We start from the raw sequence: 24,676 nt of genomic DNA on the forward strand, positions 1-24,676 counted from the left end.
ATGAGCCAGTAAACTGTCAAGAAGTATAGCATTTTTAATGGTTTTCTCTCTGTGAGAGAGAATTTTGCATTCACATAATGTAAGAAAAAAGTTTAAAGGTCCTATAGAGCTCTCTAATTAGCTCAGTGCGCTGTTTGAAATTACGTCAAAAAATCACGCAAACCCTCTGAGGTGTGTTGTCTATTTTATCCCAAAGAGGGGGAAACATTGGATTATACAAACCCCACACTATAAAAGATTAAGACATAATTTTCATCTTTAACACTTTTTTAATAGCGCTTTCTCATCCAAAAGTTAAAGGTTCTCCACTTCAAATTTTCCAATACATAGGACAATAAGCTTGTGGAGAAAAGCCTACTGTAAAAGCCCTATGAACATTTCTCCCTAGATGCCTAGAAGCAGCTATACTACCTAACAAGCAATTCAAGATCATTATAAAGTGACACAATTTGTTTCATCAGATTTAATTCTCATATGAAAGCTGTCTGTACCCATTTTACAGATAGAAATCTGAAGGTTCTAAAGCACCCTGCTGGAAGACACATAGCTATGTGGGAAATGGCACTAAAGTTTCAAACTCAGAACTGACCTTTCCAAACTTGAGTCTTTTCAATGTGTACTTCATTATTGTTGGCCAAGCTTGTAAAATTACTTTGAGGCAGAATCCTGTGCATCCAAAAATCAAAACTTTCCAACCAGAATACTTATCTCTAAATACACCTGCATTTTATTTTTTGTTCTTATTCAAGCACTCAATTGGCTGAAACTTCACATTTCTTTCTTAATCCATCCAAAAGGCCAAAAAAAAAAAAAAAAAAAAAACGAGAAAAGGAATAGCAGAATAGCATCCTGCAGGTGCACAAACCACTAAACCTTCAAAACACATCCATCATTACAAAACAGATAGAGGAGTGCTATCTGCATTATAACTAGATTCATTTAAAATCAGTCTTATTTACATACTCCTTTTCCGGAGCCTCAGAAAGCAATTCTTACGACTAAAGCCAAACATGTTTGCTACTGCCAAAATTGTCTCCCACACAAAACACTTCTCTCCTCAGCAGACTGCATTAAAGTGCTTTCATAGGCGCAGTAAGGTTTCCGAGCTGTAGAAAAGGAACTGGGATCAATATTCCATGTCCTCTGCCCTCTAAGAGGTTCAAAAATGGAAAGCCCCCCGCAGTAAACAAGTGAGACAAGGCACAAGATTTTAAGTGCGTTAGGTGAACTTACTTGTTTTAAGTTCACTAGTCTAAAACAATCTAAAACAAGATTAATCACTTATGTTTCACACTTAACTATAATCAAATTTAAAAAAAAAACAGGTCTTCAGTGTGTCACAACAAAGGGGGGCAACACTCAGGCTTTCTTCATGGAGATGTTAAGGAAATGGACAAATGAAAAGGAATACTTAGTATCAAAGGAGACTGCTGAACCAATGGCACACTGAACAGTAAGGAGTCTGGAGAAAAACGCTAATTTGTGTCTTAAATCTCTTTCCTCAGCACTGGGACACAACACCCAACACTTACTACTTCAAGGAGGAAAGGTTTATTTTGGCTCACAGTTCCAGAGATCACAATCCTTTCACAGTCAGCCAGCTCAAAGAGAGAAACAGCATGGTAAAGAGCCTTGGGGAGAAAAGTTACTCACATTATGGCAACCAAGAAGCACAGCAGGAAAGGAGGAGCAGTGTAGGGAGGTAAGGCCCTCCTTCCCAGGTCCTGTAACCTGCTTCTAACTAGTGCCTACCGCCGAGGATCACACTCAGCTAGCTGAGCTCACTAGTGGATGAATCCCTAATGAGTCCTAGTGTCCTCAGAATCCAATCACCTTCCAAAAGCCCTGCCCCTGAGCACAAGCTTTGGGGGGTGTTCAGATCTAAGCCATGGTACACCCTACCTGGAGAGTAGGGTTGTATATCTACATTTTTAATGGTCAGCCTCTAGAATGCACGAAGCAGTAGGCAGTGAGAAAAGAGACCTGGCAATGCTAAGTTTTGATGGTCTGGAACAATCACTAAAGAGAAACAGATCCACAAAGGAAACTAAGAAAAAAAAACAGAAAATAAAATCCTACAACCCCTGTCAGAAGTCTCTACCCACTATCCTAATTTTAAGTGGCTAAACTCTCTTCCAGATAAATCCAGCCCAAGTCTTCCATTCCATGGCACATGCTAAAGCTACAGTTCTCTGACAAATATACACCAAGCTCATCACAACTGGCTTTTTCCCCAAAATTGAACTTTGGAACCAAGTATCTTTTCTTTCTGCGGACTTTCCAGAATTAAGTGCCAGGATCAAAATCTAAAGCAACTTCTTATCCCCAGGAAGATCTGTATTTCACTGTCATGGTAAAAAGAAGGTAAGGTACCTTTGAACTACAGTTACTATCCTGAGATTTGTACAGTACACCAGCCTTACAGATTAGGATTTTCTAAGGCCTCCATTATTTAACTGTAAACATATATGGACCTCAATGTTCCCTGCCTCCGTGTGGCATCAATGTTGTAAGTGGCTAGAAAGTGTAAGTGGACAGAAAACTACTATATATGATAAGCCTTATTTTGACTTTTTGTATGGGAATCACAAGATTATACAAGACTTCTAAATGCTTGGATATATGTAAATCCATCGTGCATAATATGATAGCATCAAGTTAAAGACAAAACTAACAAAGGAAAGGAGGCTAAGTCACTACAGAGGAAAAGGTACATAGTATCACATGATCGGAAGTTTCAATGAAAAAGGATATACTATTTTGCCTTAAAGTGACTGCTACAAAGTGGCACACATAAAAACTTTTACCTGGGAACAAAGTCAACTTTAGTTCCTTTCATTTCAAAAAGAGTAGAATTAAGTTAATGGTATTTTTAGCAAAGATAAAGCAAGTAAATTCCCAAAGGATATGTATTGTCCTCATTTAACCAGAGATTTAGGTATAAATAATGTTATTTACACCTAATTTATACCAATTTCAGTTATTTTTACCAATTTTCAGTTTGTATCAATTTTCAGTTATGTATAACTACTTTATACCATTTATCATTATATAGGACACTCTGCTTAAATTTAATGAAAAAGTTATATTTTTCAAGAGGGTATGAGGAACAGATTTTTTTCTCCCTAAATTTAAAAGTCATACAAAGCACTAATTTTTATACCTAGGAGAAATCTCAGAAAAGATCAATTGTGTTAAGCTAGTTTGGGGTAAAATGCTGAGCATAAAGGAAATCTATTCAAATACTTCAGACTTAGACTCAAAGATTGCAAGATCCCTCTCTGAAGCAACAAGGAGAAAGAATCCCAGTGGAAACAACTGGAAGAGGAAGTCTAACCGCATGTGATACAAGCTGTAAGGGCTGTGTCTCTGATAGGAACTATGGCTACAAATTAAGGCAATGAGATACCCTGATGGAAATAAGCATCCATTTTGTTTTTGCTCAGGAAGAGATTATGTTTCAGCAAACCACTCTGAAACCACACAGCAATGTGCCCGCCAATTAACAGATGGCTTCAGAAGAGAAATACAAAATGCTGTAGCAGCTACCATTGCCACATCCATATCATACATAAGCACTTCTTCCAAACTCACGTTGCTTAAAAAGCTGGAAAGACAAGCTATTGTAACCCTCCAAATGTAACATTCACATAGACACTTTGACAGATAAACAAGTCCTGAGTAAAGACTGCCTAGACAATGACTCACTAGGACACTGAAGTAATGTAAGACCATCTACATCAGCACCACAGTAAGTACACCATCAACACTGATCTACAGCACATGGGTCCATTTTTGACCACTGATCGAGTGAAATCTTTAAATCTCATGCTCAGAAACTCAGTGCACCCAACTACTGCTGCTACTTGTGGATATATCTTTTTCATGAAACAGGAAAAACTTAAACCCAGAGATAGTCTTTTTTAACTTACTTCCATTTTATCATATCAGGTGTACCTATCAATCTATGATACAGTGGAGGATAGAAAGGGTCTTATCCACAAATGACTCAATTTTAATCCATCAGAAAACATGAAATATTAAGTGAGAAAAGGCTTGCTTCCAATTTGGTGCTATTCTCTTGGGTAAGGAGGTGTGCTTTCACAGTACCACATTAAACGACACTAAGGACTACCTGATACGGGGTGTAACTGTCATCCCAACTTCTACACAGAGCTTGCTCCTCATGTACTTGAGTCACATTACATGGCAACTCTGCAAACACATTTTGAGATTAGGGCAAAGACAGGTGGATCAGAAGAGTACATTTTGCTACCCGAGGCCACCCCTTAAAGGAAACAGAACTAGATGTTTAAGGCTTCCTACTAAGTAAATAGCCCTAGGATCTTGGGACCTAGAGCCTGTTAAATGACAGCTTATCTGTGAGGGCAGAAAAACAAACAGGCAAAAGGTGCTCTCGGCTACTTGTCCCTTTGAGTCTATCATCTGCTTTGCCCTTGTCAAGTTTCACTAATAAATTCAGGCCCATGTGTTACAGTCTTGTTAGAGAGCTTTCTACCCTGCACAAGATGTTATGCAAAATGCTAGTTATTCAATTACATGTACACCGATTACAGAAATGAAGTTTTCACTAAATACCAGTCTTTCCATTCATTCCTGTATTCAACAGCCTGTCTTGTCAAGGGTTTCCTCTTTTGTTGTTGACAACTTCTTCCTTGCTATTTACAAAGGAACAGAGAACCAAATAACATATTGTAAAATGATCTTCCTTATATGGGAAAAACTTGAACTATCTCAGGTATGCGGCCAGATCACTTACTAGTCACATCCTATTCCCAAATATAACACAATCTATGAAGTAAATGCTTATTCTGTGTTCCTCTAATTGATGCTAACATTATTAAAACATCCATTTATATTTAGATTACCATACTAAGCTTATTTTCTTCAAGCAAGATATCTTCCAGAAAAAAAGTAAGTACACACTGCAATGGATCTTGATACAAAAGTCTAATGCATTCTACTGAAGTTTCTATGCTACACCCTCCATCACCCCAAAAATGACATACAATACTAACAAAAAAGCAGAGCTTGTACTATCCTTTAAAAAAATTATCTCTTACATCTACAACTGTGACTGAGGCACATATAAAAAATTTTACATACCCCAGAGATTAAATTCTTATCAACAGCACTGTTTTGGAAGGGGGAGGGAAGATTTTTTCTTGGGTCTCCAGAATGTGAAAAATTATATTAAACATATATTAGATTCCATTAACTGTTCCACACTACTAAATGTTTCGATATTATTCTTTACACTCATACAACACAGAAATTAACCAGAACAAATTCTCTTAGCATTTCTACAGATAAATTACAGTATAGCTCAGTCATCAAATTTTATCAAATTGCTTGTCCTTAGTCAAATTTTAACTATTTCACTGAGAAATAATGGCTTCCTAGTCTTGACTGGTCTCCTGGGACTCCTGATCCCATCTGTCCCACTATTACGAACTTGTTCTTTCACTTGCGTTGTCACTTTTTATTTAGTATTTAAAAAAAAAAGAGAGAGAAGAAAAAGAAAACTGTCTTAAAGATCACAAAATAAATGACCAAGAACTATTGTACATTTTTACATCTTCCAAAGGAAGTTTGTTTCTTGAATATAAAAATCTATTACCTAATTAAGCTTTTCTGCAAAGATTTTTTGCCTCATCTTCTAAAGCCTGGTGCCATTGTCCCTTACTGTACCCACAACCATGTTTTCACTGAAAGCAACCTGAACAGGCAGCAGTCATTTAGCTGATGCTCACAGAGAAGGCAGGAGGCCAAGATATAAGACCTAAAATTTAAAAGGAAGAGTGTTCTATTCAGTAAATCAATCTGAAACGATGAAAACCAGAAATAGCCCACAGACCACCTATCTCCAAATTCAACATATATCAGCATCTGCCTCCCCCAAATTTGCCTGAGGAAGACATCTAATTCTTAACTACAATAATTATTCAAATGGTCTGTAAAAAGAAATGGTTCTACTCTAAGGGTTGGTGTGGCTGATTAACTGCTATTTCAGTGAAATTATTGTGTGATTTTTTTTTTCCTGAAAAAGGTGGCAGCAATATAGAAAAAAAGAGTGAAAGTGAAAACTGAAACTACAGAAAGGGATTCCTGCATTTCCCTCTCTGGCTTTTCCTCCTAAGGAATGACTTCCGCCCACAGGAATATTTACAGAGTTCCCAGCAAAGGAAGAGCTCAAGCAGAATAAAAAGAGGGCTTTCTGGGGAATACTGCTGTTGTGTCCCATGTCCTGAGTCTCCGTGGTCTTCTGGAGTAACACTTCAGAAAAGGACATGGACAAAATATGTGAAGGCAAGAGAGACTGCTGATAAGCAAAATACTTGAGTTGTTCTGAATCTTCTGCATGCAAGCCACTGTCTCTCCTTCCAGGTAAACTGCCATTAGGCTTAACTGATGAGAGGCTGCAGGCAATATCAAAAGAATCAACAGGCCTAAAACTGCTGAAGAACTACAGAGCAGAAGAGTCCTGGCAAGTAATCTGATATAATACCAGCAATAAGTCAGCAATCCGATATAATATCACACAAATGTGATATTTAATAAGGTATTTTTTTGTAAAGTGGCAAGATATGAAGATGGCGAGAGATGAAGTGGCATGTCTGAAGATAAGCTATGTGGAGATGAAGGAAAATAAAATACTCAAGATGCTACAGCCCAAAGGAAACACTTGGTATCTCCTGAAACAATCACTGTAATTTATCTTTAAAATACTTTAGTATGCCCAATGTTTTATGAATTCACTTTCATGAAGTACCCAGAATAAACAAATTTATAGATGTAGTCAAGTTACCCAGAGTTAGGGTAATAAGGCATTACTGCTTCATGTGTAGAGTCTGGGATGATGGTCTAGAAATGAGTAATAGTGATGGCTGTACAGCCGTAAATGTACTTAATGCCACTGAATTGTGTTTAAAATGATACATCTAACATTGTCTGTACCTTATCACAATAAAAAATTTAAGAATTTGTTATGAATCATTATAATGTTATATAAATCTTAGACTGGGATGGGGTAAACCCTGGTTTAAAGAAGCCTTAATTCCAGGGCTGATCATCTAACATACTATCATTAAACTGCAGTAAAGGGGCAATGGAGCTGTGATTTTCATTTTTTTCTAATTTTAAAGATTTAAGATTTAAAGATTTAAAATTTAAAACAGAACAAAGTAGATCAGAAGAAAACAATGTAACTGACACAGATTTCAAAGCAAGACAACAGGAGATCTGCAGTGGCTACCATAATGTCTCTTGTTTTCTTCTATCTTCACACACAATGAATTCATACAAAAAAATAGTATAAAACCCATCAGAACAGGGTAACGAAGGCATTACTGGCCTTCAAAACCAGACAAGAGGAAAATCAATAATGGCTCCCATAATGTCTCTTGTTTTCTTCAAAATAGCTGTCTATACCTTCATGTATGTTGAAATTACACAATACAGAACAGACTAAAATCACTCTGAACAAAGAATAAAAGCATTACTGGATTTTACAACATGGCAATATGAGTTGTGATTTTAAAAAATAGGGTGAATGTTTAAATTTTTAAAATGTTTTACAAAAAGACACATGGCCATTAATCTTCAAAATATCCCCCTTCACGTTAGGCACACTTACTCCATCGTTTTTGTACTATCTGAAGCAGCTCTGGAAGTTCTCTTTTATGACTGTCTTTAGCTGAGCAACTGTCGTAGCTTCAGTGTTCTTAAAGGATTCAACATGTTCATCTGTGCTGGTCATGCTGACTTGAGGGGACAGCCACAAGTCCCACAGCACCAGAGTGGTGAACAGGATGGACGACCACATACCAGCGTGTTTTCAGGAGCCTGTCCTTCACTCGGTGACACTTAGTAGCAGCCACATTCAACACATTTTTTATCTTACTTCACAAAGACATGAAGGAGCACTTCTACAACTGTTCTGAATTTTCTAGCTCTAGAAGCTAGGAAAGAATACTACACTGATAGCTATGACCAAATATACTTTTCCATACACATTCAGAGAATTAAAATCACAAAGTTGAAAAAGAAGAGTCCATACCCACTTTTAAATAAACAGCATATCTAGTTCAACTTTGAATGTTTACAATGTAAAACTGGGGCATGTAATACTTAAGATATCACCATACCTTTTTTGTTAAAGTATCCAATTTCTAGTACTTAAAAAAATATATTAATATAAAACACAAATTGGTATTGCCAATTCTATATTTTAATCTCATTATAACATTCATGAAGGGACTTACCCTTGAAATAAAGGCCTAGAGATACCAAGAACACAAGGTTACAAAAACAAAGCTATTATCTTGAGATTGTAACACATTCAGTACTGGCTGATTAACTGCTATTTCAGTGAAATTATTGTGTGATTTTTTTTTTTTTCTGAAAAAGGTGGCAGCAATATAGAAAAAATTTGGAGCCATAATTCCCATGTCTTACTGCTGGATAGCTCTGATTTGAATTCAAACATTCCCACTAGCCTAAGCCACCAAGGATACATGTATGACTATCCCATCAGATGGCCCGTACCACACTTCTCAAGAGTTTTCGAGTACAACAATGCAAGAGAGGCACTGATTTAGCAGATGACATTGTATTACAGTTCCTAAAGGAAAATATTAAAATGGTTTTAAAAAATTGAAATGTAGCTAATTTGTGATACAGCAGTTATACAAGCTTATTATATACACCAGCAATGGGATACTTTTTAAATTTCCATGTTAAAATTTATACAATTACTGATAAAACAACTTGTGAATACAAATTTCTTTTAATTTAATGAAATAGATATATGTGTATATTATTATAGTAATTTTAATTGGTATAAGTAGTATTAATTCATATTTATATCTGAGCAATAATTCAAATTTAAATCACTGGATTTGGTCCATGTATAGATTTTTATTAATTTTACTAGTAAAAATACTGATAAAAGTGATTAGATTCACTTATACTTCCAATGGCACAAGCCTCCCATCTGAAAGTCATACATATAGCACTGGAGATTAAAGCTGGTAGCAGCATGTTAAGATGTTAAATCCCAAGTCATTCTGCCTAGAAAGGTAACTGCTATCTGTGCCACACAAGGCAGAATCACCTGGCACTGTGTTTAGGTTCACCAAAGAAAAGTCACATAATTTTAGAGACATGAGACATCATGTGGAAGTATTCCTTATCTTATACCTGAAGAGATACCAACTATCTGAAACACCATAATTGCTTATTTAGGTGTCTTTTAAAAGTGAACTAACAGCAAACTACAATTCATTTTAGCTGTATAGAAAAAGCTTTCAGGAACCAGTATCACAGAAAAAAAGATTTGGAAGACAGTACCCTGGAGACTATGATGTTAATGACCAGTGACTCCTTAAGACTAGATTTAAAGCATCAAAATGTGAGGAAATAAAGCAATTCCCTTAGGCACCAATGGTCTTGAAAATAAGGCAACAATTCTGATTTATCTGTTTACGTGCATCTGGGACTCGTTTAAATTTTATTTTAAAAGGAAGATTTGACTGTCTCAGAATAAAGACCAAGACCAAAGACAGCACAAAGGATCAAGGCATCACTGCCATCCATCTGTTCTATAAAGTGATAAATAAGTCTATCATCCACACCAAAAAATCCAAATTTTCATTGAACTGATGGTAGAGTGGGTACAAGACCTGTAAACCATGAACATTCTTTCTTCAAAAATCAAAGAATTATGTAGAAAACAGAGTTCTAACAAAAAGTACAATGATGAGAAAAGAACTCATTAAGAGCTAAAAATAAATTCTAATTCACAATATGCATAAGGATTTAACAACAAAAAAAAAGAAAACAAGATGTAAAATTGCATCTGCTAAGTTAATCATGCCCCTGCCCCATGCCAATCATCCCCCATCCCCACATAAAAGGAAACCGGTAATATCCGTGATTACTAAATGAAGCAATGCTTAAACATTTTCAATGAATATTTCAAAAGAAAAAAAGTGCAGTTTTTCTAAGTCTCTGATCTGCTAACACTGCAGAATAACAGGCTTCTTAACATCCTAACACAAGTACTTTTTGACTTGAACATCTCATTTGATAAAATTGGAATATCTAGCAATAGGATTTACATTTATATTAAAGGGATATTCATCTTGAGGACATCAATAAAGTCAAATAAAGCCCAGTTAACTTTCTACCTAACAAATACTTCATAGCTAAATTTAACAACTTGCTGAACTTCCAATGCCAATACTAGCCCACTGGGGGAAACTCAGCTGAAAATGCCTTGTTTTAAATCAAGCTGTCACTGTGAAAAACATGCACACAATACCACATAGAGCAGTAACTCAAGACTCCAGTGCTCTAGTTCATTCAGGCTGGTGTAACATCCTCTTATCTTTCTGGATCCCAAGTCCTGACTTATACTTCTGTTATGGTTTGTGTCTAGGTGGCCCCCCAAGCCTCATGTAATCATGGAGGTGGCGGAATCTAGCATTTGTGACTGGTTTACTGTCTAGTGCTGGGATTAAGTGTGTGAGCACTGCACTGCCCTGGGGCAGAGCCAGCATATAAGGGAAAGAAGGCGGCATGTTTTCCCTCTTTTGCTCTGTTTGTTCTTGCTGTTTATGGTGGCCATGAATGGCTATCCCACTATGCCATTCTGCGTTGGAGCCAGCTAAGTATGGATTTAAAACCCCAAAACTGTAAGAAATAAACCTTCCTTGCTTCACTTTGGGCATCTGGTATTTTGTCTCAACAATGAGAGAAAAGTAACTAAGAATTTGGTACCAGAAGAGTGGGGTCCTTGCTGTGACTGTACCTGAACATGTGGTTCAAGAGCCTTTGGGAATAGCTTCTGGGAAGAATGTGGAAAGGTTCAAAGATGTCACCTGAATGTATAGAGCTGGAATAAATTAGGCTGTTCTGTAAGGGAGATTCTTGTCAGAGCTCAGGAGACCAGAAGGCTGATAAAAAGCCTGCTGTTAAAGACCAGGCTCAGGAGGTTTCTGCTGGAAAGGACTGCATTGCTGTGTGTTATGGTTTGGCAGAAAATTTGTCTGCATTTTGCTCATGTCCAGAAACTTTGCCTGAGACCAAGATTAAAGGCAGTCAACTGATTAATCTGACAAAAGAAATTTCAAGGCATTTTTTTTTGTCTTTTGCTTTTTTTTTTTTAATCAGTACCAGGGATTGAACTCATGACCACACACTTGCAAGGCAGGCGTTTATGCTGCTCTTTGAAGGCAAATATTTTTATTACTGTTTTGCTCTTTTCTGATTAATGGTACTGCTCTATTCAATATTCTGTTTTGATAAGTTCTACAGTATTCTATATTTCATCTCATTTTGATATATGTGATTGAAAGAACAACTATTATAAAGATAACAAAATGTACTGTGATACCTATTACTGTTATCCCGGTAATCTGCTGTGAAGTTCTGTACCAATTTCACTGTACAATTTTAGTTGGCTTTATTCTGTCTTGTCTGTTGTATACTTTCAAAATAAAATTTTAAAAAAAAATTTCAAGGCAGTCTAATGTTGAGGCAGTGGTATGGCTATTGTTGGGGCTGTTAGCCAGATTTATATTGTGAATCAAGAGCAAAGAGCCCAGTAGGCAGATTTAAAATGTTTTCAGTTTGGCCAGAAGGAAAGCTCCAGTAGACCTGTTCACTATAAAGATAGAGCTGAGTCCTCCATTGCTGAAAAGGATCAGAGAGATAAAAAAAAGAAGGCTTAGGAGTATCCTGGGAAGCAACAGGTATCACCCTTTGCAGCCCCAAAATTGCAAAAGTGAAAGACTTTGCTCAGAGGAGAAAGCTGTAGAGCACCATGTTCCAGAGTGGCTGAGGAAGCCACAGGAGGTTCCAAAATGACAGTGGCCAAACCAGATTCTGGAATGGTGGCAGCACAGAAAAGCTGTTCCTCACAATCAGGCTGAGAATGCTCAACGATCCAGACACTTAAGCCCCACAGCCAAGAGCAAGAAAAGCCTGGCTACTCTTCCAGCTTGTAGCAGACCTCAGCAGCATCCATGTGACACTGATTTCAGACAAATGGAGAATTCATGATTTCTAAAGCAGCTTCCACCCCTATTCAGAAGGCCTGGGGAGACCAAGCAGTATGCCCCTGAGAGGGCAGTGTATGAAGCTGTGAGTGTGAAGCCACAGATGCAGTGGAGACAGAGCCCAGAAGTCTGGAAAAGCCAGGAACATGGGTCATCTAAGGAAAGCTACAAGGACTGAGCAGAGTGGGCTTCAGAGGGCTTAAGAGCAGAGAGGGCTTAAGCCTCATGCAAGTGGGAGCTGAAACACCTAGAAGTGCCGGGCGTCGGGGTAGAGTCACTCAAGACTTTTGGAGCTTGCAACCAAATTGCTTCAGATGCTGGGCATGGAACTTCAGGACTTAATGTCTTGCCCTGCAAGATTTTGGACTTCCTTTGGTCCCAATTCTTTGTATCCCATTTGTACCCTTTGGAATGCTAATGTTTATCTTGTGCCATTGTATGTTGGAAGTGTTTAACTTATTTTTCATTTGTATGGGGGCTTGCAGCTAGAGTTTGTCTTAGATATCAGAAGAGACTTGGGACTTGGACTTCTCAGCAATGCTGAAACTGTTGGGACTTTGGCAACTCTTGAAGATGGACTAAGTCTTTTTCATAAAGGATGTACATGAATTTTTGTGGGGCCAGAGGTGGAATTTTATGGTTTGTGTCTGGGGAGGCCCCCAAGCTTCATGCAATCATGGAAGTAGCTGAATCTAGCATTTGTGATTGGTTCATTGTCTAGTGAAGGGATTAGCAGGGTGAGCACAGCACCTGCCCAGGGGCGGAGCCAGCATACAACATAAGGGCCGGAAGAAGGTGTGTTTTCTGCTCTTTTGCCCTTTTCGCTCTTGCTGTTTGCAGCCACCATATAACACTGCTCCCTCAGCCACCTTGCCTTGGAGCCAGCTTAATATGGACTAAAACTTCCAAAGAAAACTATAAGATTAAAGCATTTCCTTCCCTAATTTTGGCATTAGGCCTCAGAAACAAGAGAAAAATAAACAATATAAATTCCTATTTTTGCTTTATCCTGCCCCTAAAAAACCTACTATGGTGGTTCAATCACCAGCAAAGGATAGAAAATTAGCTTTACAATCTCCCCCCATCATGTTTTGCCAAATGCTGATTTACTTAAGGAAAAGAAAAATCTGTAATTGTCATAAGACTTCATAAATATTACCTAGTAATGAAGTAAATAGGAGAGAAAAGAGACTACCCTGTGTACTGTGTATTTCATCGAAGGAACTGAAGTTCAGAGTCAAAGAGTTCAGTTAAGATCACAAAACAAGAACCAGTAAGTGGGCTATACTTGAACCTAAGTGTAACAATTATTCTTTCTATGCTAAAAATAGTACTTATGAGGCCACCTCTAATAGAGGAAGCAACAGATATTTTAATGTTTCAATGTTAATCTCACTGAGTAACAACACTATCATACAGAAGAGTGACAACAGTTGATAAGTATTAGCACTGCATCATGACAATAAAGTACTCAAATCCAGTTTAAGTTAAATACTGCCGTGTTACATTTCTCTTTCCTTAAACAATGCACAAGCACAAACTGGGAATCTGTTACAAATTGAAACATACAGAATTATCACTCCCCAATTATTAAACAATGAAGTTGATGCATAAGAAATCTGTGAATAATTAAAACCCAAAAAAGCCAGTCTGAGGATCTGTTCTACATGATGCTTTGAAAGAGCTACCAAATGCTATTATGTTGCTTAATGCTTATCAAAAACTAAATTATTACAGATATAATTCCCAACAAAAGAGGTATTCAATGGTGTCAAAATATTGACATTTTAAAACTTTAAAAAGGAAAAAAATAAGGTGTAAAACATGCCAATTAAACCCCTGTATATACCTGATAAATCAAATGATGCTCACAAGTAAAATGTCAGAAAATGTTTGTCAAGTTGCCCATTTTAGTTGAAAAGGTATCCTGAAAGCTTCCACAGCTCTCAGAATTCAGTAGCAACAATGTACTCAACCAAAAGTCAATTAACTTAAAACAAGTCAAAAGAAATCTGCCAAATTCTGAAGCATCAGTAATTAACTCTTTTGTTCAAGAATATTCAAAGGAAATGTTCTAATATTTACTAAACAAGAATGGTCCACTTCATTCAGAATCTACACAGAAAGTTTAAAAAAAAAAAATGACTAGTGCTAATATAGAGAAAAAATAAGGTAACCAAAGAGTAAAACTGCTTGACTTTATGGTACACAGGAAAGTGAGGGCATGAGGATAACTCAATTTCCCACATGAAAAAGAATAAGGACTTCAACACATACAAGGGTAACTCAGGAGTGTGTGCTTTTATCTTTTCTCATTTCAGTTCAAATCTTCTTTTGCATCTACATTTTCCATCATTAATGACACCCACTTAGTAAACTGAGAATGAGTTTACACTATCAATCTTGTGATATAAAAGTAAACAAAGACTACTCTCCCCCTAATAAAAACCCAAAGGTCTCTAACAGGAAATATGTACTCATGAACTACTGAATTACAAGGATACAAATCCTTGTGAGGCAACTGTGCTTATGTTATGTGTAACTTAGAATCCATTAATAAAGTTCGTGTTTCCAAGCAAATTAAAAACTAATAAAGTTAAACTAAAGATTATGTCCTAAACTATTAGTAAGACAAGTATCATTCTACGAGTCCCATTCTAGAAGACAACAGCCAAGAAAACACAAAAATCAAAACTTCTGATCATCATTTACTTCATGGATTCAGCTTCATTTTTCCAATAAATAATATTCCCGGAAGTTTCTAGAACACTCTATATCTTCATCCTGGAGGTTGTACATATTTCATTTTATACTTTGTTTCAAAGGAATAAACTATATCAACAGAAATATGAACATTAAGAAATCAAAGAAATAAGTGAAATGATTTACCAATTAATTAGGATGGCTGCATTTCAAACTTTTCTATATCTTCACAATAAGTAACTCCTAGCAACTAGTCCTAAGGTTTCATTACCATCAAGAGGAAATCAGTTGCTCTGTTTAAGTTGGCTGAATGGGAATTTATTTTTTGGTGAAGTGGTCAAGAATACGCACTCCCTTCATGTTCCATTCTGATGTCTTATTATGAGCTAAAGTGAGAATCACATGATGTAAGAATTCTCTGCCTTTCTTTTTGTTCAAAAGCAGGGCATAAATTCCCCATGAGAAGAGGATCCTCCCCACCACAGTAAAGAAAGAATGACAAAGTGTGACAATGAATCTGCACTATACACAAACTTTGCTAAAATATCTTTTTCATTAGTTTCTTTATATATTTCCTAACTACCCATAACTTGTTCTTCAAAATCTAAACCTTTCCTTGGTTAAACGTTATACAAGCTCTCAGGTTCGCTTCTTTTGAGTTTCATGTCTGTGAATCCCGCAGCATATGACATATTGATAAAAATTGTGCTTTTCTCCAATTGCCTTTTTTTTAATTTGCAGATCCCAATACCCTAACAGAAAAGAGAAAGTATTCTCTCCCTGACAATGGCACAAAACTGTATTTGATTTCTTAGATAAATTTCTCATTTAGTTATCCTGAAATAGTCTCCCTAAACTAATCAAGTTGACACTGAAGCTATTCTATTAAAATAGCCAATTCAAATTTTTAAAAACCTAGAAAAATTCAAGTCTTTTCCCAAAATTTTACAAAATGCTTCTACAATGGTAGCATCAAATTTTTAAGTGATTAACTATGACTTTTGGAAAATGGCACAATGGAAAAATAATTAGCTAATGATATACTGATAACACACCATATCTGACACTTTCTCTCAGATTTTGAACTTGCATCAGGGGTTCCATAAACTCCGTATGAATTTCATTTTCAGCACTAAATCTAAACATAAATTCAAACATATTCTACTCAAGCCATCACAGGACACCACCAAAGCATCTGATGCTGGGTTGCCACATTGTATTTCCCACAGACCAGGGAGCACACACAGTCTCTCCTGCATCTTTCTGATTAAACAGAACACAGACTCTGCAGAGTGAAGTGTTTACTAAATTACCAGCCATCCACTTTCCCACTTGCCTGACCAGCTTGCTGTTTTCAACTACTTTGTTTGAAAGACTTAGAATTCTTGATCTCGATACTACAGATGCCTAAAAGGTTGACTTAAGATTGCAACTCACATATACAGAACAGCATTTTCAAATTAATGTTCAATGAAACAGCTTGTGTTCACTGTGACTGACTTCATCACAGCAAATGAATACTATTAAATTTGAAGGAACCCATCAGACTAACAAAATACCATTTGTGTACTTTAAGCCTAAGGAGCCAAGATTGTATGTGTTTAAAAAAGAGAACTCCCATCCCTTAAAATAGTGTTTAAAAATCATAATATTAAAACAGAATCAGTAAGGATCAAACGTAGCTTTAAAATTCTCAAGAAACTAACCTCCTTCATAGAAAAAGGATTTTTACTGCACTAGCCCTCACAAGGGAAAACACGGAGGTCTTGGTTACCGTACAAGGCACTGTCTTGTCCACAGGGAATCAGCATCTGGGAAGTCTCCTCAGGATCCCTGGAGTTTATATTTTGTATGTTTGGTCTTCTTTGGTTTTTATTTTTCCTTTTTTTTTATGAAAGCTTCTAGCTGATAGTTAAAAGGGTCAATGCAGGACCCTTTTATGCCTCAAACAACTCAGAGAGTAAGAATGAAACCTCACACTAAGACAAAATGAGCAAGTCATTAACTCCACTTACCTAGTCCTTTTAGAAGAAAGGAAAAGCAACTTAACAAAAAAATCTGTCCTAGTGTTTTGAAAAACTACACAGACACCTTCTTTCTCAGGGATAAGTCAGGAGATCAGTAAAGACTCAGAATAGTTGACTATTAAACACAACATGTCTTGATCCCCAAAAAGTAACCTATCAGAGACTAATGCTTAGGAGGAGACAGCACTTGAAACTCTGGTTTGCCACAGACATTGACACTGCAATTACAACACTGCTCTCACCCACCCAAAGCCAAACATCTACACCTGGAAGTCACACGTTTCATCTTTCTACAAATCACTGTAGAAAAGTTACAGGCAACTCCCACGAACCTATAACACTGAGACTCAAAGATCCTCATTCAGCAGGTCTGGACAAAGCTCACAAACCTGCCTCCCTGTCAACCATCTTTACAAGTGATTCCAATTTAGGTACCCTCATGGCCATACTTCAAAGGACATCCTGTATTCCAAAAACTGGAGGGGCTTCAAAGTCACTTGTGTAGTTTACAGATTCTCAAGGTGTCTGGGTCTAGTGTTTGTTTTCTTTTAAATTACCTTAGGTTAGAATATGCTGCAAGATTTGCAAAACGCTGGGCTAAAATAACCACATGCACAAGCCCAGGTTACAATTCTAAAAAATTACAGATGCTTATATTTATTTTATATATCCCCCAGTCCCTGACCTCAAAAACTCTCCATTTCCCCTCTAACAAAGACACTCACCAGATGTCCCCATGACAGCTCCTGAATACTTCTCTGCCTCTCTATAAACTTCTCAGTAATAAGCTCAATTTTTAGAATAAGGTCTTGCCACCAACAAGAGGCAAAGAAGAAACATTCAGGTAAAGAATCAAAACACCAGAATTCTGGCCACTGTTCTATACTACTTAAGCTGTGTGGTCTTAGACTAGTCACTTTGCAAGCCTGGCTCTCCAATCACTCGTCTACTGGAAGAAAGGGAAGGGGTTGGCTAAGGTTACCACTAGGGCTTTTCAGGCTCCCGTGCTCTATTCATTCCTTGTATCAGAAACCCCATTGCCACTCTTCTAGAATGCAGCATCAGCAGGGTTAACAACTCTAAAGTGCATTTAAGAACTCAAAGAGATAGACCAAAGTCAGCTAAACTGTGCAAACAGCAGTGGATTCACACGGTGGATGCTTAACGACAGAAAACAGGCTGAAGCCTAAAGCTGGGCATAAGCCCAAAGAGAAAGCCTGACAAACAACAAATAGAATGTAGGCTAGAAAAAAGGTCACTGTTTTTGCTTTCCTAACACACTTCTCTAATCCTCATTGTATCAAAATAGTGACATTAATTTGCTTACACTAATAGTCTAAAAATGATCTCTTGTAGAACTTATGAAAAAGGCACATACTTTAACAAGTAGATATGTTTACACCTGAGATACAGTTTTCTAAGTCATCATCAAAATTTAAGTAAAGAGGAAGGATTTACAATCTTCCTGAAGAGTCACTCCAGTTTCTCTATAACCTGGACAATTACTGCCCAAGTTCTTACAAAAATAGAATAGAAAAATCTGGTCCAATCTCTCCAGAATCAGATAATTAGACAAGGACAAAGAATTCTGATCTATCTCTAAAGTATGGACTGAGAAATTCCATAGGACATGGTCCAAATCCTTTCTAGAGCTAGGTTAGTATTATTTCTTAAAGAGATATGCGTACTTTGCAAAGTACAATCATTCAGGCCTCAGTATTTGGTATCTACATTTAATAGACTACTTCGTTCAGCTGAAATATTTACTAAGACATTCAGAATTTAAAATGTCTTAAGGCAATTTATGCTTGTGGCTAAATGAATCAGATGCTTGTGAAAGCCATTTTAACTCATTACAAATATGATTTCCACAGGCCAAATCAAAACACGTTTACAGAAGCAGAAGTATTCAGACTTGCCTATTCATCTTTTAATTCATATTTGTTTATCACAACATTCTTTTTATGAATGTACTCATATTTTATTGATGTGATCAGGTTAAGAAACATTTTCAGATCAAACTGATAACTAGGAAAGTAATCTCAAGAGCTTTCATAGCAATATGTTCAGTGGTGAATCAGTGTCAGGGAGACATCTCTCCCAAAGAGTCTACGATCAAAAAGGACAGGGAAACTGTAAGTCAAACACAGGGCACCTTCAAATTACAATCAGTCTGACACGTGAACAACTTAGATTATGACCAGAATTTTAGTTTTAACTTACAGCCAAAGTCTTGCATTGTTATCTGAATGCTGGCTGCTTCCAAAATGTTCTCAGATACAGATTTAACCCTTAAAGTGCTCTGGACGGAACATTACAACATCCTTTCCTGTATGGAGTTAACTGAGAAATCCTGGACCAGCATCTGTAAGGACACTGAGACTTGCCTGATTACAGGAGACTTTGAAGGTTGTATAGAGGAGCCTTCAATTAACAACTTAAATTAAGCCACCCTCAGATACAAACTGAGTTTGTGAATTAAGGGTCCACTGTAGGTCTTCTTTATTACAGAATTTTTCATAGTTCTTAATATGCAGACAGATACTGTCTGGCAAGGTCATGAGTTTGATCCCCAGAAACAAAAAAAAGAAAAAAAACAAACAAACAAACATGCAGACAGATGATCTGGTGTGAATCTTAAAGAGATCTAAGGAGTATAGCATTTCTCAAACTTGTCTATCAATAAGGCATCTACTACAAGGAATAATTAGGACAAACTCGCAAAGTTCAAAAAAACATCTTTCAATCTCTGATGCCCACTGGGGAATTTCTTAGGTGTCCTTCTTGTTTACTGGGTATTTTTAAACATAAATTGTACCACAGTATAAGTCTCCATTTCCAACCCGCTGACTGGAAAAACATGAGGCACAGATGGGAGGCTGAAATAAAGGGACAACAAACATTAATGCAACTTTTCCAGCATCTGTCCATTTCTAGTGACACGCATGTTTTAATTACATACTACCAGAATCACACTAAAGACAGAAACAACGGGTATGATGACACAGAACTTAAATGTATTCCAAGATTCCACATAAGTATCTGTAAAAGATTTATGGAAGAATAAGGTGATTCAAATTTGACCACAAGTAGCAGTTGCAAAGCTATGAGATATTTCCCATAGGAACTGCCCAATATTTACAATTTAATGTTTTCATTTACCATTCCCAACATCATGGGAAAGAAAGGTGATTTTATGCACTATTCAAGTATTTTTATCTTTTAATGAGGTAGTTATTAAGCAATCCAACCAGAAATCACACTGTTTATGTCACAGCCTTCATGTCATTTATCATACTTTATCATTTATGCCAAAGAGGGTACAACTCCGCATGTCCTACCAAAAAGAAAGATAAAACTCAGCATCAGCATAAAGCTATAAGTGTCTTTTGATTTCTACCTTTTCCCAACTTTCAGAGGTTGTTTCTTTACAAATTTCACATACGCTGCTCACCTTCATTTTAGGAAAGAAAATGAACCATCTCATTCATCTGATTTTCAGTGTTCAACAACACAAGTATTCCTGCTATCACAGTGAACACTGAAACAACATAATTAGCTAACATATAATTATCAGTAAGGATACCTAACAATGAGCTTTTATTTGATTTCAATGAATTAATTCTCACAGTGAACTTTAATCTGTAGTTCATGAAAATAAGACAATCAGGCCACGCCTAATATGCTGGTTCTATTAACTTGCTTGCACAGACTAAGCCCTGGGTCTTGAGTATAAAAACAGCTGGAAGTATCTCAGGAGAAATCTAATATGATCTTAGGATTGACTCACTGTGATCTCTTCATTGCATCCTACCTCATTTTAGCAAAGAAAAGCAGAAGTCTGATCTATAGCATCAAAATGAAATTCCTAAACAATTCAGCGCTGACTAGTCCAACAGTCACATGACTAGTTAAAAGAGTTCAGGCTCCGGATCCCACTCTTCACATCATCTTTAAATATTTTTAACTCATTTCAAAGATTTAGTTTAGTATTTCTGGTTAATAAGCCAAAAAGAGCAATTATATGCAAGCTATGTCTCAAAATTAACTATGAAATGAAATATCTATGGGATCTGTGTACATTTATTTATAGATATTTTAGTCTGAAAATTCTAGTAGGAAGCATTAACCCGTCTATCCTAAGAAAATAATCCCCAAATAGATTTGTACTTAGTCTAAAGGTCTAGTCAAATTCTTAAAAACTACTAAGGTTATTTTTAACTACCGAATATTCAAATTATATGATCACTAGGCCAAATTGAACAACATTTACATTCTTATCTTTACAATGAGAGGGATATATTTTCTTTTCCTTCTTAAGAAATATCAGTGCAAGCATTTATATACCTCAGAGTAAAGTGCACTTAAAATACACAGTCCAATTATTTTATGTTTTAAAAGGAAAATTTAAAACTATTAAAGCTGAGTTACAGTCTGCTGATAATAGTAAAAGAATCTAGATGTATGAAACTGCCATGATGAATCCTTTACATGTAGTAAACTGTTGTCATACTGGAAATATACTCTCATATGAAAAACTAAGCACATCTTTAAATATGAGTCATGTATGTAATACTACATACCTGTTATCTTGTCTCTGACAAGTTTACAGGACTCTATCTCACCAATGCTCCCAAAGAGACTCTTTAGTTCCTCCTGGGTCATGTTCTGAGGAAGGTAGTTGACTATTAGGTTGGTCTTGCTGTCTTCTGTGTTCCCAGAGTCAACTGGTGAGGAACAATTGTTGTTTATGGTGGTTGGACCATTGGTTGTGTTATTGCAAGTTGGTCCATTAGACAGTTGTGTTTCCATGGCAGCAATTACCTGCTAAAAACAGAAAAAATAAGAAATGTCAGAATTCCTATTTTACAACCTACTAGAGTCCATCCAAGAGTTTAAACACTTGCCATTAAACTCAAGTCATTTTTCTGAAATTACAACAAAGCTTCAACAAAAGGTATAGCACTTACACTAATTTTTACTTCATGTTAAACGATTCAGTTTTAGACTACTTTCACATACATATTTCTATGCATGCACTTAAGCACAATTTAAACCCTAAAACATTTTTCTCAATCTCATTCTAGGTCTACTCATATAGCCTCACTCACCTGCAGAGTCCACAGACAAGGAAATGGTACCAAAGGGCACATATTTAAAGCCTGACTAAAAATCGTATTAGAAAATAAAAATGTTTAACATGCTCCCAAAACAAACCAAAAACTGACCTACTAACTGTAAAGAGAACTTTCATTTATCCTAAGAGAATCAATACTGTAACACTGACAGGCATCCATTAACTTAAAATCAAGAAGCAAGAGTACTTAAAAATTGTCAACATGTACTGTTTTGGTTACATATTGAAAATGTTTTTGATTGACAACATCTTATACACTACCATTAGTAAGAAATAAGAAAAATAGATGTTATATTTTATGAAGTGAAAAGATTTGTAGGATAACTGGGGAGTTAAACTATGAATACTTTGTCTACCTGTAGAATCTGATAGGCCATTCTTGTCGACCTTGGCAGTAAAGATTACCAACAAAACAAATGACCTATAGCATCGAAATGAAATTCCCAAACAATTCAGTATATTTTGCCCTGGCTCTGATTTTAAGAAAAAAAATAAAAAACTGTATTCAGTCCACCAAAACAATAATGCAAATATATCAACTTTTGCAAACAGAACAGCAATTTTCATTTGAGCATATAAGCCTGTTGGAAATGCAAGTAATAAGGTGTCTACAAACTCCAAATACCACATAAATAGCAGAGTTGGGGTAAATGACCTTGAATTGTTCAAGATACTTTATAAAAATTACTTACTAAGCAATTTGTACCCAGTTTCCTAAAAAAAAAAAAAAAAAATCCTACATGCTTTGAACAAAAGAGTCACAAACCACAGTCCCAAATTTTTCAAAAGCATTTTCCAACTGCTTTTGAACACCCGAGACCGAAGGAATCCAAAAATCAAAGCATCATTGAAAGGATTACCCTTCATATTTCATCCAATGCATTTCTGTTTCACAAAGAATTACTCCTCAAAACTGACAACTCTAAATTGATGGATGCCAGTTTTAGGGAAGTTCAACATAGAAAAGGCAAAGTACAGGGAAAGACATTATAAGGAAAGAGAAAAAAAATGCCTTTAAAAAACCAAATTCCCTTAGAAAATAAAAAGGCCCATCAGCAGGCAAGAAATCCCTGCCAAGCAAGACAGCAGCACAAGACATAGTAGACTTGTCTACTGTCCGAATGGACAAGAATCAGTGCTAATCAAGATAAAAAACAAAAAACAAGTAACAATAACAAAAACCACAGGCTAATCCAAAGAAGCTTGGCAATATCAACCAACCTGCAACTCTTCCATGACTTCATTTCTTTCTTAAAGAAATAGGTATTTAATCTACCAAACTGAAAACTACTTTTCTCAAGTAAGTATTCTCAGGGAATACTTATGAAGGTAAGCAGAAATAAAGAAACTTTTGGAAAATCTGTATTTAAAACATCAAGTAATTCAAGATACGAGTTGAATTATAACTAATAAAATCTATCTGAAATTGAAAAGGGGGGGTTTCAGATTTCCTAACAAAGCATAACTGTGTCAGCCGTAGAAAGTTAGCTGTGGATTGCTCTTTCCATAGCAAAATTTCTAGGGGATTAACCTTTGCCCGGAGTTATGAAAACAACCAGCTACAATCTGAAAGAGACCAAGGCCAGTTAAAACAAATCACTACTCAGGAGTTAGGGTCTGTGTGAAAACTAGGAAAGCCCCAAGTGTGAGGCTCAGATAGAGCTCACTGGATAGCATTTGAAATATAAAGTGCTCACTGACTGAAATTAGCAGGATTTAGCAAGGACAACAAACACTCCTCACTTAATTGCACATTTATTTCCATGTTCAGGTGGCAAGAATGCACTCCTAAGCCAACATTCAAGTGAACAGCTGCAGTAGGCTGTGTGCACTGAAAATTACAGCATCTCTCAGCTATAGGACCATCTGCTCAGAATAAAATGATACTAATGTGCTATATTTTACAAATAATGCATATTTCATTGATAGGCTCAACACAACTGTTCATAGAATGCAAAGTCTTTCAACAGTTACTGGGCAAGTAATTTTCAGCCAGATTTACAATTTCAACTTTTTTTAAACATCAAGAATTGTAAATAACTTCAAAATATAGTAACCAAAAAAATACATAGTAAACAGAATGTAAAGAATTATGGTAACTTAGTATTCAGACCATACCAAAACTTTTTGTTTGTTTTGTTTTGTTTTTAAAAAAGCTTATCTTTTGAGTCTGCACTAAATCCTAATTTAGATTATAAAACATGACATACAAAAGCATGGTTCTGATCTACCAATACCGCTAGTTAAAATTACAATGTGCTTTTAAATCCTAATGACGGCCATACTGTAATAGGTTCAACGTAAGAATAATTAGTATGCCGAATGAAAGATGCAAGTGTTTGGTATGGCCTCAGCGCTCCTGCAACATGCTAAAAAAAAAAAAAAAAAAAAAAAAAGCAGCCTACAGAATTTAAGAAAAATCCCACAGACCCCGGTCCAAGGCTCTGCTGCCCACGAACCACTTCTAAGCAGAGAAGCCACATCACACAGTCTGACTGCCATGTTAGTTTGGAGTTGCCGTCTGCAATATGGACACAAAAAGTACCGTACGTTAGATGAACAAGATAATGCAACAAATCAGTTTGTACAAAATTTACAGTGATTGTATTGATACTCCCAACACGTCCATGCAGTGTGGCTTAATTGAATTTGAGGCAATTCCAATCTAATCTTTCCAAATTCATTTTAACACGCAGTTTTCCTGCACAAATGTAAGCATTTTTAAT

The 24,676-nt window shown here is 36.3% G+C and overlaps 1 protein-coding gene across 29 annotated transcripts in view; it reads right to left on the reverse strand.

Moving 5' to 3' along the window:
* Elavl2 (ELAV like RNA binding protein 2) overlaps positions 1-24,676 on the reverse strand; it is a 159,109-nt gene that overhangs the window by 52,890 nt on the left and 81,543 nt on the right. For 11 of the 29 annotated variants that reach the window (XM_063252057.1, XM_063252049.1, XM_063252050.1 and 8 more), the window contains one exon: positions 21,397-21,640. In XM_063252057.1, the coding sequence (XP_063108127.1) occupies positions 21,397-21,625 (229 nt within the window). In that variant the 5' untranslated portion in view covers positions 21,626-21,640. Of the gene's footprint in view, positions 1-21,396; positions 21,641-24,355; positions 24,472-24,676 lie in introns of those variants that run through there. The other 18 variants (XM_063252036.1, XM_063252048.1, XM_063252047.1 and 15 more) reach the window with 3 other exon arrangements.

Source organism: Cavia porcellus, unplaced genomic scaffold, assembly GCF_034190915.1.
Source record: "Cavia porcellus strain 051 isolate PalLab524CR breed Dunkin Hartley unplaced genomic scaffold, mCavPor4.1 scaffold_1, whole genome shotgun sequence".
NCBI classification, from domain to species: Eukaryota; Metazoa; Chordata; class Mammalia; order Rodentia; family Caviidae; genus Cavia; species Cavia porcellus.